The 15722-nt window shown below is 33.8% G+C and overlaps 1 protein-coding gene across 3 annotated transcripts in view; it reads left to right on the top strand.

Moving 5' to 3' along the window:
• The window catches only part of VPS13C (vacuolar protein sorting 13 homolog C), a 187272-nt gene that overhangs the window by 33959 nt on the left and 137591 nt on the right, over window positions 1-15722 (top strand). For 2 of the 3 annotated variants that reach the window (XM_047735661.1, XM_047735662.1), the window contains exons 7-15: window positions 630-695; window positions 977-1086; window positions 3558-3617; window positions 8173-8232; window positions 9158-9238; window positions 10704-10761; window positions 12682-12809; window positions 14609-14715; window positions 15265-15436. In XM_047735661.1, the coding sequence (XP_047591617.1) occupies window positions 630-695; window positions 977-1086; window positions 3558-3617; window positions 8173-8232; window positions 9158-9238; window positions 10704-10761; window positions 12682-12809; window positions 14609-14715; window positions 15265-15436 (842 nt within the window). The remainder of the gene's footprint in view (window positions 1-629; window positions 696-976; window positions 1087-3557; window positions 3618-8172; window positions 8233-9157; window positions 9239-10703; window positions 10762-12681; window positions 12810-14608; window positions 14716-15264; window positions 15437-15722) is intronic. The other variant, XM_047735663.1, reaches the window with a different exon arrangement.

Genomic DNA, 15722 nt, shown 5'->3' with positions numbered 1-15722 from the left:
AGGTTTGTAACTTGGATAAGTGGGTGCTGGTTAATGCCATGAAGGTGAGGCAGTGCCAAGTAAAGGAGGATGAGGTTTTAAAGAAAATTATTAAGCCAATTTCAAAGTACAGTTCAGTGTACATTTTTTGCCCCTTTGGTGTTCTTTGTATCCTTGACTCATTAAAGGATTTTGCTTGTGAGGTGTATCATCCAGAGGAAGTCATCTGTCAGCAACCTACCCATTCATTTCATTTGTGTTCCTGTGTCCCTGCCATATACTTAAGAAAACCTCCCCTGAAAGTTTTATATTCTGTCATTATTACATTTCCAATATTTTGATAACATTGAAATTAAAATTAAATTTTGTATTGTGAAAAGTCATAAATATTTAAAGGGCTTTATATATGGATATTTTGCCTAATTTTTGTATAACTGTACTTGTCAAGTTATTTGCTAAATTAAAGGAGGTTATTCTAAAGAAGGTTTGTGAATTTCTGTTTGTATTGAAATAGCAGGCCCATTTAGAATAAAGTAAAGTGAATTGTACCAAAATTTGCTGTCAGGAAGATTCTCTTGTTTTCTTTTCTGTCCTCTAGTCTGCTAACTTGAATTTTATCCTTTTCTCACTAAAATGCTTCCACTGAGAAGGACGTAAACGTAAAAAGCACAAAAAACATTTTAAGAAACGTTTTAAAGGTCTTGATCGCTCGAAAGGTAGGTAAAAGTAGTTTTTATGCCATGTGTTATTTATACACATCGCCACTTGATTTCTGTCTTCGAAGGTAAAATGAATGTTAGATACAGTGTAACTTCAAAAATAAGTTTTTTAAGTTGGAAATTGCATATTAAAATCTAAAATAAATCTAAAATAAAACAAGGACACCAGAATAGGCTGTCCTTTCTGTTGAGTAGTGCCTTAGCTATCCTTTGGTTATTTGATTATGAGGTATGTGAGAATTTTAACTTTTGACCTTGTATTTTTCTATTTTTTATAGATAAACCAAAAGAAGCCAAAAAGGATACATTTTTGGAAAAGTTGGCAACCCAAGTAATTAAAAATGTACAAGTAAAAATCACAGATATTCACATTAAATATGAAGATGATGTAAGTAATTTCAATTTATTTAAAGTTAGTAATTAAATGTGTATTTTATGATAGTTATTGATGTATCTAGATATGGGTTGCCTGTACTGGATTTTAAATCCAAGGTTGTTCTTTTTGTTTGTTTGTTTGTTTGTTTGTTTTTTCTGATGAATACACTGCCGTATCTTCTTTCCCGTGTTACACCTTTTTCGCTAGGCATTTATATGTATAAATATAAAACCACCATATGCTCCTTTCTAAAGGTAATATGACAGATTTTCCAGTTGTCCTCTATTTTTTATTTTGAATTTAATGCTGTAAGACATATACTGTTACAACTTTAAGGAACTATATTGACAAAAAAATTAGTTCCAAGTGGTGATGGAAACTGTCAATTATTATGGTAGTTGGTAGAGAGAAGGCTAAACTGCCAGTTAGTAGACTGCTGGTCCCATTCTCTTTACATTCCTACAAATTGAATTGAACCTGCACAACTTACATACATGTGCAAAACTATATTTAGAAACCACACTTCACTTATAACCAGAGTTTAATGTCAGTTGATTAAAAAACTGCTGATTAATTTTAGTTAATCTAAATATACATTGCTTCATTTTGAAGTTTGAAAAATATGTAAAATAAGCTTGAATTTTTTTATTTACCTAAGGTGATAGAAATATTATTCCATCTCTTCTAAAATTCGGATTTAATTAAAGCTGTACTGACATATATAGAATTTATTTTCTTTTCCTGATAAATTCATTATAGAACTTAAATTTCAATAAGACACATTTGTAGTTTTGCAAGATAAACTATCTCTATCTTATATTGACTATACCTTCTGATTTTATGTAGTCATTAAACTGAATTTTGTCAACAAATAAATGTCAAAAACCCCAACTCACCAATGCCCTTGTTTAAACAAACTTAGCAAAATAAATCAACTCAACACATCATGGAAGTAAAAGAATTATTCTTAAAACTTATGGCTTATTGATGAATGAGAACCTCAGTTTGAACTCAAACTAAGTTTTTTTTAATGAGCAAGTACAATTAGAAAGGTATGTCATGTCTCTCTCTTTAATAAAAAAAAAAATACGGAGAGGCATAGGAATGGCCAAGTACATGAATTATGTTTAAGTTGGTATCATTGACAAAGTATATTAAAATAATCTAAAAAAAAGAATTAAAAAGTGCAGAGGGATCTTTCTTGTATCATTCCTTTTTCAATGTGGTCACCTTAATTATTGTATGTAGAGTAATGAAAACTAGAGTTTAGGAAGTGGGGAGTGGGGAAACTAATAATTCATCATAAAGACACTCACTGGATGATAGCAGTAGTTTGTGGGTAGTGCCTTAGCAAGTGAGGTTGTGTGTTCGTAAATATACTTCTGAAACTGGTGCACATTATTTATTATTATTTTTTAAGATTTTATTTATTTATTTATTTGACAGACAGAGATCACAAGTAGGCAGTGAGGCAGGCAGAGAGGGAGGAGGAAGCAGGCTCCCTGCTGAGCAGAGAGCCCGATGCGGGGCTCCATCCCAGGACCCTGGGATCATGACCTGAGCTGAATGCAGAGGCTTTAACCCACTGAGCCACCCAGGTGCCCCGGTGCACATTATTTTGAGCTAGTTGTCTATAGGCATGAAAAGATGAGTTTGGGAATAAAGGAGGATATTAAAAACTGAGCTCACAATGTCCTTTGTGCTTCTCAGTTATTCCAGAGCATGCATTTTTGCTACATTGCGAAGGATCTGTGCTCTGGAGTCTATGTGACTATACCCTGGATGCTTTAGAACATTTTGTTTTTTTCTCTTTCTCTTGAGTTTCCCTGGTTTCTGTAATGGCCCCCCAAAACTCTATAAGACTTGAACATCCTTATGATGTGTAAAACAATGACATTATACACAGCGTGGTACAGTATAACCATGATGTGTCAGTATAACTTATGAATTGAAGATCAGGAATAGAACAAAAGTTTCATAGGTTAAGAGACTGAGGAAATTAAATGTTAAGAATCTTGGGCATTTCCTAACAAAGCATTTTGAAAAGTTAAGGGTATTAAAGACTTAAAGAGACAGTTCACATTTCTAAGTGTGAAAATCATGAATGTTTGAAAAGTAATTTAGTTGCCGTGTTATTCTCTGTGACATCTTGTTCTATTTATCTTTGAAGAACATCTTTAATGATAGACATAAAGAAAACTGTTTCTTTTTCACTATTTAGACAAGAACCTAGTTAGTGAGCAAAGAGTTTACTTCATAATAAGTTCCACTGGGAAAGTGCCATGTCAATGTCCTGCCTGCAAAATATGGATAATCTTAGCCTTGTTATTCTCTTTTCTCCTCTTCTCCCCCCTGCCCAAATCCATTTGGATTGTGTGACTTACTTGTAAACTAATTGCCCTATGTTGCCCATTGTACAGAGTGGAACATGGATTCATTCTCCCCATCAGTGGATTTTAATGACACCTTTTCTTTTTTGCTAGGTCACTGATCCACATCAGCCTCTGTCATTTGGTATCACACTGGGAGAACTTAGTCTGTTGGTAATGTTGGCCTTATTTATAATTTTTGTGAAACTTGTTAAATATTCCCAAGTCACAGGGTGAATTACCTAAAATCAACTATGGATACAAATAGCTATTTTATTTTTATGTGTAAGTTTTTCACAGTTTTTCTAGAAGTTCAGAATTTATAGTGATGCTGTTATTACATTCTCTAATTATTTTGATTTGTCTTTGAACTTAAAGAAATATCAAAATACCAATATCAAATGTTTTTAAAGAATTAAAAGCTGTATCTTAAACAAGTGGGAAAATAGGGAAAGGTAAATTTTTATACATCATGTTCTCATTCTTGGTATAGGCAGGTAGAATTTCCAAATAGCTTGTGAATGTGTATTTGTACCTGTGTGTGTGTGTGTGTGTGTGTGTGTGTGTGTGTGTGTGTTTGAGTATTATATTGAGATATATATAAGGTCATTTATTTTGGTTATATATTTTATTTTACATTTTAAAATTAAAAAATTTATATTTCATTTTATTATACAGTTTGGTTTTTCTCCTAAAGATCTTTAAGGGTAGATAGTATGTACATTCATTCAGGTTGGACATTTTCCCCTCTATTTTCTGTGGACAACTAAGTGGTAGGAAAAATGTTTTAAAGTTAAGGACAGTGAACAGTAAATCTTGCTGGGTACATGTTTGTCTTAATGATAGTTATATGGAGAGCGCCTTAGTGTAGGGAAAGAAGAGGAAGAGAAATGAGAAAGAAGCGGAATATTAGAGAAACAGAAAAAGGACATGATTACATAAAGACCTTCAGAATGATATTTCCAAACAGATAAGCAGAGATGTCTATCAAATTGAAGACCAAAGCAGAAACATTGGAAAGAACAAACAAACCCTGGAGAAACAAAGTTAAGGGAGTCAAGGAAGCTAGTGTTTGTTTATTTTTTGAGATTTATTTGTTTATTTATTTGACAGAGAGAGAGAGAGAGATCACAAGTAGGCAGAGCCTCAAGCAGAGAGAGAGGGGGAAGCAGGCTCCCTGCTAAGCAGAGAGCCAGATGCGGGGCTCGATCCCAGGACCCTGAGATCATGACCTGAGCAGAAGGCGGAGGCTTAACCCATTGAGCCACCCAGGCGCCCCAAAGCTAGTGTTTATTATACCGTTTATCCTCTTCTTCTTTACAAAATGATTTTAAGTGGTTTTTGATAAAAAAAGAGAAATATACAATAATAGGGACTAGACATAATTGCTCCAGAAAAACCAGACTAACAGTATTAGTCATAAATGAGCGTAATATTTTATGTTACGCTTCTTGCCAACAAAATAAAAAATTAAAAAATAGTTATGTACCTCTCATTGACTGAGAGAGGCATCCTAGTGTATAAGAATGATATGTAATTTCCTTAGTGTGTATTGTTGTTTGATTCTCTGTATCTTTTCTCAGACTCTTCATACTGTTTTCTTTGCCTGTATTACTTTCTTCCCTTTTGTCTCCCTGGTGATTCTGTTCAGGTTTTAATTCTTAGGTTAGATATTACCTTGTCTTTCTTATTCCTTTTTTACTTTCCTCTTAGAATTTATCATTCTTTCTTTTATGCTCCCCATTATATTTTTTATAGCACCTGTCACATATTATTGTACTGATTACCATGGTGATCTTCTGTCTAACCTTCATTCATTCACTGATAAAACAGTACCTTTATTTTAGAATTTTTGCAATGATTAAATGAGATAATTTGTGTAAAGTATTTGGTACATGTGTGACTCGGTTATTTCCTGCTTCAACTACTACATTGACTATAATAACAGCAGTAACCCCAAACTTATCTCTTTCTGTATCCATATCATTCCTTTTTTCCATCTTTCCAATTACAATCTAACTCATAGGTAGGGTAATCTTCCCACCTCTGATCTGGATCCCATCCTCCCCATGTCCTCGGAGTCTTTTTTCCTCCCTTTCTATCTGCCTCTTTTCCTCCCTTCCTTCTTTCTTTCCATCATTTTCCTTCTCTTTTCTAAATCTTCAACTCCCTTCCCTCCCACTTTTCCCTCCTACCACTCCTTCCTGTAAGCTAAATTTAAACACATTCAGGTCTGCCTTTTACAACCAAGCTAAAAAGGCCCTCCTGAACCTTCTCACACTCCACCTAGGCCCCATCTAACTGCTACCTTCTCTTTCTCTTCTTTCCAACTCAACTTTTTGAGAGAATTCTCTACCTTTACTATCTTTGTTTCCCCACTCCTGCTGGTTCCTTACCCATTGACTCTGCTGCTACTCTGAAATTTTTCTTTACAAGTTCATTAGTAACACCCTGGCTGCTCAAAAAACTAATTTTAGTTTATTTCATTTGACATTGTTGATCATGCTGACTTTCTAGAAACATGGTCATGCTGTTATTTCCATATTCTGTGGCTTTCTTTGCAATAATTATTTATTTGATTTTTTAAAAGAATGTGGAGCTTCACCATTTTATAGGCTTGCTCTCTCTCTCTCTCTTTTTATTCATACCCAGTTCCTTCCACACGATACAAAGTAGCTCAGCAGTTATTTTCTGAATGAATGAACTCAGTTAAATTAGAACATCCTCTTTATCCATTCTTCTGTTGAAGGGCATCTTGGCTCTTTCCACAGTTTGGTGATTGTGGACATTGCTGCTATGAACACTGGGGTACATATGGCCCTTCTTTTCACTACATCTGTATCTTTGGGGTAAATACCCAGTAAGGCATTTGCCAGGCCGTAGGGTAGCTCTATTTTTAATTTTTTGAGGAATCTCCACACTGTTTTCTAAAGTGGCTGCACCAACTTGCATTCCCACCAACAGTGTAAGAGGGTTCCCCTTTCTCCACATCCTCTCTGTTGTTTCTTGCCTTATTAATTTTTGCCATTCTAACTGGTATAGCTTGGTATTTCAGTGTGGTTTTGATTTGAATTTCCCTGATGGCTAATGATGATGAGCATTTTTTCATGTGTCTGTTAGCCATTTGTATGTCTTCTGGTATAGTGTCTATTCATGTCTTCTGCCCATTTTTTTTTTTTTTTTTACTTGATTATCTGTTTTTTGGGGTTGACTTTGAGAAATTCCTTATAGATCTTGGATATCAGCCCTTTGTCTGTAGTGTCTTTTGCGAATGAATATTTTCTCCCATTCCATGGGTTGCCTCTTTTTGTTGACTATTTCCTTTGCTGTGTAGAAGCTTTTTATCTTGATGAAGACCCAAATGTTCATTTTCACTTTTTTTCCCCTTGCCTTTGGAGACGTGTCTTGAAAGAAGTTGCTGATGTTGAAGAGATTACTGCCTATGTTCTCCTCTCGGATTTTGATGGATTCCTATCTCACAATGAGGTTTTTCATCCATTTTGAGTTTATCTTTGTGTGTGGTGTAAGAGAATGGTCAGGGTTCATTCTTCTACGTATAGCTGTCCAATTTTCCCAGCGCCATTTATTGAAGAGACTGTCTTTTTTCCACTGGATATTTTTTCCTGCTCTGTTGAAGATTATTTGACCATAATGTTGAGGGTCCATATCTGGGCTTTCTACTCTGTTCCATTGGTCTGTGTGTCTGTTTTTGTGCCAGTACCATGCTGTCTTGGTGATTACAGCTTTGTAATAAAGCTTGAAATCAGGCAGCGTAATGCCCCCCAGCTTTGTTTTTCTTTTTCAACATTTCCTTGGCAATTTGAGGTCTTCTCTGGTTCCATACAAATTTTAGGATTGTTTTTTCCAGCACTTTGAAAAATGTGGATGGTATTTTGATTGGAATGGCATTGTACATATAGATTGCTCTGGGCAGCATAGACATTTTAACAATGTTTATTTTTCTGATCTATAAGCATGGAATGTTTTTCCATCTTTTGTTTCTTCTTCAGTTTCTTTCATAAGTGTTCTGTAGTGTAGTTCCTCGAGTATAGATCCTTTACCTCTTTGGTTAGGTTTATTCTAAGGTATTTTATAGTCCATATTATATACAATGGAATATTACTTAGCCTTCAGAAAGGATGAATACCCAACTTTTGCATCAACATGGATACGACTGGAGGAGATTATGCTGAGTGAAATAAGTCAAGCAGAGAAAGTCAATTTTCATATGGTTTCACTTGTGGAACATAAGGAATAACATGGAGGACATTAGGAGAAGGAAAGAAAAAGTGAAGGGGGGAATCAGAGCGGGAGATGAACTATGAGAAACTGTGGACTCCGAGAAACAGACTGAGGGGTTTTGGGGGGGCGGTTTGGGGGATGCGTGAGCCTGGTGGTCAGTATTAAGGAGAGCCTGTTTTTGCAGGGAGCACTGGGTGTTATACGTAGACAATGAATCTTGGAACACTACATCAAAAACTAATGATGTACTGTATGGTGACTAACATAACACAAAAAAACAAAAGAAATAAATTAGAACCTCCTCAATTCTATTTTCACTGTTCCTTTGATTTTGTCATATAGACAGGTTAGGAAACAGCTCACAGTTTAGCTCATGGTTAACTAGGTGTCATTTCTTTTATCTAAGTTATTTTGTTATAGTTTATAAATATTAGAGTACTGTTTTATGATATATATACTTTGTTTCACAGTTACTTTTTTCTTTTAGACTGCAAATGAACACTGGACTCCATGCATATTAAATGAAGCAGAAAAAATTATATACAAGGTATTAGACTGGATTAAGAATTTCTTGTTATTTTTCTAGGTACAAAAATTGCCCAATGTGCAACTGGAGTATGAGTTAAAATTGTAAGGTCTAGTTTGGGCTCTGCTACTTACTATGTGACCTTCTGTAGTCACTTACCTTTTCTGATGTTTAGGTTCTTCACCTAGCAAAAAAGGTCAGATAAAATTAATATTTCCCAAATTGTAATTGAGATATTAGATTTGTAGAAAAAATATTCCCTGGTCAAGATTACTGACCAAAGTACTAAGCTGTACATAGTTAAACTGTAATCACAGGACTTCACAATACTTTAAATATGCTAATAAACATTGTGAATTTTTCAAGAGGGATATCTAGTATGTTGCTTTCCCACCTTTCCCACCTAGAATCTCCTCCCCTCACCCCTCTTTCTAAACAGTCATTCATATCCATTGGAGGAATCATGTCTTTCTTATTCAGCAAAACATGTACAAGTCTGTTAGAGAGTAAATTCTGTTAGTTGTTACATGTTACATGTAACAAGTCTGTTAAAGAGTAAATATTTGATAATTTAATGAATTAATCTCCTTAGAAATAGTGTTGCTGGAAGCACAATTTACCAAATGCTAAGATTAATAATAAAGTCCCTGAATAACATGCTTGTGTTTTCCCCATTTTTGCTTTATTTTTTTTCCTTTAAAAGTTCAAAATGGGAGGGGAGTATGTGCTATGGTGAGTACTGTGAAGTGTGTAAACCTGGCGATTCACAGACCTGTACCCCTGGGGCTAATAATACATTATATGTTTATTAAAAAATTTAAAACATTTTTTAGAAGTTCAAAATGGCAATTGGATAATTCTAGGGTAAATGTGAGAATAATCTTTTAATACTGATTCATAATTTTTATGTGTTAGTTGCTCGACTTCTTTTATTTTTCTTTTATAGCTTATACGACTTGATAGTCTTAGCGCCTACTGGAATGTAAACTGCAACATGTCTTACCAGGGATCAAAGGAACAGATCTTGGTAATTTCAATTTATACCTGGAAGAGCTCCCTAAATTTTTTTAACTTAAGAGGTCTTTAATGAGCACAGGGTATATTTTTTGTTTAAGTTGTATTTAACCAAATGAGAATTGTGAAACAGCTCTTGGAATCCACTCCTTTTTATCTAAAAAAAAAAATTTTTTTTTAAGATTTTTTTTTAATTTATTCATTTAAGAGAAAGAGTGTGAGAGCAGGAGCATGAGCAGGGAGGAGTGTCAGCGGTAGAGGGATGAGCAAAGGCAGATGCTTAATTAACTGAGCCACCCAAGTGCCCCCGAATGCACTCTTTTTTAAAAAGCACTTATGGGGGAGCCTGGGTGGCTCAGATGGTTGAGTGTCTGCCTTCAGCTCAGGTCATGATCTCCAGGTCCTGGAATCAAGCTCAGTGGGGAGTCTGCTTCTCCCTTTCCCTTTGCCTCTCCCTTGCTTGTGCTCTCTTTGTCTCTGTATCTCTCTTAAATGAGTAAATAAATAAATCTTAAAAAAAATCTGCATCTAAACTTCTGGAGGGAACTATTTAAAAAAATAAATAAAAAGCACTTATGATTTTGAAGATCTTTGTGAAATCATTCACTACACAGTGAGGTAATAACCTATACTAATAAACTAAAACTGCTCTTATGGTTTTATGCTCTCATTTTGATGGCATTACATTGCGTTTCATATAAGAATGACTACTTATAGAGTATTATAGAGAAAGGTGGTACTTTTGAGATATAAAGAATATATTCTTAGCAAATTTTCTTTTAAAGTATAATTGATCTTAGAAAATGTTTTAAGCATTTGTGATGATGATTTCCTCAATGGTGAAAGGCTAATTCAAAACTCCAGTGTGCTAAGTTAATCTTAGTCATTTTTATATACTTAGAGGAAAAAGGAAGAGTTGAATTTTCTGAACTTGAATTAATTCAAGATTCTTTCTCTTATTGCTCAGAAAGATATTGTAACAAATAATTCGCCTTTTTCTAGAAAGTGTTTGAAATCCTAATTCATGGATGTTTAGTTCTCTTTTCATTTTTAAAGATTTACTTATTTATTTGAGAGAGAGGCTAAGAGAGCCTGTGCAAGTGCATGGGGGGAGGGATTGAGGGAGAGAGAATCCTGAAGCTGACTCCCCACTGAGCCCAGAACCTGACCTCAAGATCCTGACCAGAGCCAAAATCAAGAGTTGGCCACTTAGCCAACGGAGCCACCCACGTGCCCCAGTTTTTGTTTTTAAGTCAGAGGGGAACAGGATGTGACAAAACTTTTAGATATTTTAGAATTTTTAAAAATGATCTACTTCTATATTTTATTCTAAAGAAATATACCCATAAGTAATGCTCATTGTATTTTTCTTATGGACTACTAATTACAAAGAAAATAAAGATATAGCTTTAAGAACCATATGTGTAGCTGAACGTGTGTGCATTTTTTTTCATTCTCATCTTCAATTTTCTGTTTAGGATCAGCTGAAAAGTGGAATTCTTAGAAGTAGCAATATACCTGCAAATCATCAGTACAGTAAGTAGTGGTAAAAGTTTATTTCATGTTATAGGAAGCATAGGATTAAATACTCTGTCTCAATATACTTTTTCTGATAAGGTTACTTTGACAAAGAGGAAGAATTTTATATTTTAGTTTTATAATAAAGCATATTTGGATTATAACAAATTGTTAAGGAATAGATTATGACACATACGCCACTGGAGAATAAGAGAAGAGGGTAGTAGGATTGTAGTTTACTCCCAACAGCTAAACATCCTTGACCTCCATGTTTCCTTCTTGTTATCACCTTTGTTTTAGGAATTAGGTTTTCTTTCCTTTGTTTAATAACTAAATCTCTGAGATTCTGGTATTCAAGTCAACCTTGCCATGTCACTATTAGAGTGTTATGACAAACTCGAGAGATTTTTCTAAGTGGCTTTTCTAATTCTTGGTATCCTCATCTTCTTTTTAAATAGACTGCTAACAAAGCAGACTATTTGTGCTATCTATTTTCTCCAATTTAGTTTTATTCCAAAGAGGCTATTTTTTTTTTCATTTTATATGTGAGAATTTTCTTTTTCTTTTTCTTTTTTTTTTTATTTTCAGCGTAACAGTATTCATTGTTTTTGCAACACACCCAGTGCTCCATGCAATACGTGCCCTCCTTAATACCCACCACCTGGCTCCCCCAACCTCCCACCCCCCGCCCCTTCAAAATCCTCAGGTTGTTTTTCAGAATCCATAGTCTCTCCTGGTTCACCTCCCCTTCCAATTTCCCTCAACTCCCTTCTCCTCTCCATCTCCCCTTGTCCTCCATGCTATTTGTTATGCTCCACAAATAAGTGAAACCATATGATAATTGACTCTCTCTGCTTGACTTATTTCACTAGGCATAATCTCTTCCAGTCCCGTCCATGTTGCTACAAAAGTTGGGTATTCATCCTTTCTGAAAAAGGCTATTTTTTTTAATTGAGTATACCCCTTTATGTTTCTTCAGCTTTCATGCCCATCTTCTTCCATATTCCATATTACTCTGGTTCACTGTTGTTTTCTTCATATTCTTTTATAGCTGACTGCCTTTATGTAAGAGTTGGCACTTTCTCTTTATGTTCATAGATCTAGTTAGTGATGATGTTTTCAGATAAAAACAGAGAAGTATTTATTTTCATTTGTGAAAGAACTACCTCAGAAGAATCTACAACTTCATTTATAAGTGGTATCCTCCGCTTATAAAAACCTCTAAATAAGTTAAAAATTTTATACAATCTTATGCAATCTTATGCAATTGTAAATACTGTAAGATATCACAGTTTATCTAATTTTAATGCTGTTCACAGTTAAATTTATTGTATTACTTTGCCTTGTCTGTCACCTTACCGAATACACCTTTTCATGCTAGTTTTTAACCTCAAGAATATTTTTTGGCTTGATTCTAAGATTATATATGTAGTGGTCATTTTGAAAAATTGTGAAGTAGTAAGGACTTTTTTCTTGGTAATATGTATCTAATTTGTGATTCTGTTCCTGAATTTAATTTGTGATTCTGTTCCTAAGTTCTGCCAATGAGTAAATAAGACAAATTAATCAAATTTTGTTTCCTACCTTGTGTTAATATTTTTAATGAATACTAAAGTCATTAAATGTCTTGTAGTAAGTAAGAGAAGCCTAATTTTACACAGACTGAATAAGTAAGAGTAGATTGTCTATTACTTTTGTACATTTTTACTTAGAGGTATAGGACTTCAGTTTTATCCTTGGAGATTCCACTTTAACTTGCAGTTCATATTACACAGATAAGTAGTTGCTTGAATATTTTTTGGTAGTGATTTTTTACATTTTTTGAATTTTTTTGATTACTTTTCTATACTTTCAGCGTAACAGTGTTCTCATAATTATTTACAGTTGTTCATATGTAAGGGCATATAAACATATCTATGTCTTCCCTTGTGATGTAAGTTTTCCAGCCAATATCGGCTTCTGCAAAGCTCTACATGAATCCTTATGCGGAAACAGAGCTCAAAACACCCAAACTTGATTGGAACATAGAAGTACAGAATATTGCCATTGAGTTGACCAAACCTCAGGTAAGATTCAGGTGGTCATTTCTAGCTTTGATCTCAACTGCTTTTGTCCTTTGTGATTATTCCTTCTCCAGTACTCTAGTGGTTCTTTTATATACTTACTTTTCTATTCTATTTATATATATATACACAAACACACACATATATGTATGTATTTGTATAGGTGTATATATATTTTTAAGAAAATAAATACTAAATTTAAGAAATCATTTCCTTCATTTTATCTGGTCTTTTCCTTATTGATGGAGAATCTTACCAAATTATAGCAAATGACATTATTTCCATTTAATTCGCAATTGATGGAAGATTTTAATGTGATTTGTTTCTCATTCTGATTATATGCCCCGGGAGTTTAGATAACAGATGGAGAACTGGAAGTAAAAGGAGGACAAGGAATTTAGCTAAATGAACTTTTAGCTCAGTGCAGTCCAATAAAAATACTACAGTGGTTTCCCTTCTCTGTGGTTTCCTTTTCCTTGGTTTTGGTTACATGGGTCAACTGTGATCTGGAAGCAGATGATCTTCTTTCTGATATACGGTCAGAAGGTCAGTATTGGCCTAACACTGTATCACTGTTCCTACATCATTCACCTCATTTTATCTCACCATTAGGCGTTTTATCACAAGAAGAAGAAGGATGAGTGCAGTACAATAGGATATTTTGAGAGAGAAATGCACACCACATTCACATAGCTTTTATTACAGTATATTGTTAGTTCTATTTTATTACTAGTTATTGTTGTTAATTTCTTACTGTGCCTAATTTATAATTTAAACTTTGTCATAAGTATATATATGTGTAGGAAAAATATATCATATGTAGGATTCAGTACCATCCATGGTTTCAGGCATCCACTGGGGGTCTTAGAACATATTCCCTGAGGATAAGGGAATATTACTATAATGCGGGTTGTTTTTGTAATTTTAAATTTTCTAGTAGCCACATTAGCAAAGTAAAAAGAAAAGATGAAATTATTTAATAAAATAACATTTTATGTGAGCTAACATTCCTAAAATATTAATCATTTCAGTATGTAATCACTGTAAAAAATTGTTAAGCTATTTTACGTCCTTTTCTTTTTCCTAAGTCTTTGAAACCTGGGGTATATTTTAAACTTAAAATACATTTAAGTTCAGACTACCCATATTTTAAGTGGTTAATAACCACACTGTAACCATTAGGTAGTAGTGCATTAAGAAAAACCAAAAGGAAGAAGCTAGATTTGCTCCTTTCTTTATCTTATCTACAGACCTGTGTGTGTGTATGTGTGTGTGTATGTGTTTCCCTCCATTTGAGCCTTTTACCAGGCGTATGCAGAGTTCTATTGATGGTAAGATGGGCAATTAGAGAGCTTTATCTTGCTTTAGTTATGTAATGATTTTCTGGAGCGGTTTGCAAATCAGCTGATAGATAACCCATGCTGAAATGATGGTCTAATGGAGAATATGTAGTTTTAGGAACAACCATGTTCTAGTCCCTGGTTGCAGATAGCATGTTTGTTGTTTCAGTGGGCATTTATTGCACACTGTAACGTGTTTGAAAATAGGATATATATTACTATTGATGGTACAGCTGTTTATTTGACAGCACTTTTTTCTTTTTGTAGTAGAACTTAAAAATTATGTTACAACTTATAATGAATGTCATCTTAAATTTGATGAAATACGATATTAACAGGCAGGCAACGATGATATTCATTGTTCAGGGAAGTTAGAGTTTTACTATACTGAAAATATACTAAAATTTGGTGTTTATCTGTGTGTGCAATGTAATAAATATAACTATATTTTTGTTTTAATAGTACTTAAGCATGATTGACCTTTTGGAGTCAGTGGATTATATGGTTAGAAATGCCCCTTATAGGAAATATAAGCCTTATTTACCACTTCATACCAATGGTCGACAATGGTAAGTTAGAATCTTTTTTTTTTAAGCAAGAAACATATAGTTAGGAACTCTCAGATTTAAGAGACCTTTAAAGCCATGTAATGAAGCCACTTTTTTTTTCTTGATAGACATGAGAGGAATATCTTTTATGTCTTTGTTACTTTTTTCATATACACATTATCTTGTGATCTTGCTTTTAGGCTGTTCCCGAATTCTCAGCTTAGCATTAAGACTTTAATCACTTTTTGGTCTTAGTGCTCTTTAGTCACCACATGGGCTTAACGTTACAACCATATTGAGATAGTATTAATTTTGCATAACATATCATTTTGTGTCTTTATGATTTTGCTTTGACATACTCTCTTACTGGAGTAATTAGCTCATTTTGCAATCTGTTTAAGCTGGAGAATTGTACTGGGGAATTGAAATCTTAATTACTGGGCTCTTACAGGAGAACAGTTAATAAGAACAAAAAAATGTAACAGCATAGATCTAAAAAGTAAAAGCCATTTTCCTGCTGCTTCTTAAACCTTTGTTTTCAAATGTGCATTAACAACATTTGATTTGCAGGTGGAAATATGCAATTGATTCTATTCTTGAAGTTCATATAAGAAGGTATACACAGATGTGGTCATGGAGTAACATAAAAAAACACAGGCAGTTGCTCAAGAGTTATAAAAGTGCCTACAAAAGCAAGCTAACCCAAACTAAAGTCCCAGAAGAAATACAGAAACAAATTCAGGTATATCTCATATATATTGATGAAAACTATTCTTTGTTAAATCATCCTTTAAGTTTTCCTAAAATAATTTGAGTTAAAATATAATTTTAGAAAGAATGTAGGGCATGGATTGCATGGAGCACTGGGTATTACATTGCAAACAATGAATCATGAAACACTACATCAAAAACTAATGATGTACTGTATGGTGACTAACATAACATAATAAAAAAAGAGAAAGAATAAAACTGATCTCTTTTTGAGATAATTTTATGGGAAAATGCAGAGTATTTTTTCAGTTTTTTTC

This window comes from Lutra lutra, chromosome 7 (genome assembly GCF_902655055.1).
Source record: "Lutra lutra chromosome 7, mLutLut1.2, whole genome shotgun sequence".
Classification (NCBI taxonomy): domain Eukaryota; kingdom Metazoa; phylum Chordata; class Mammalia; order Carnivora; family Mustelidae; genus Lutra; species Lutra lutra.
This window is presented reverse-complemented; position numbering and strand designations above follow the sequence as displayed.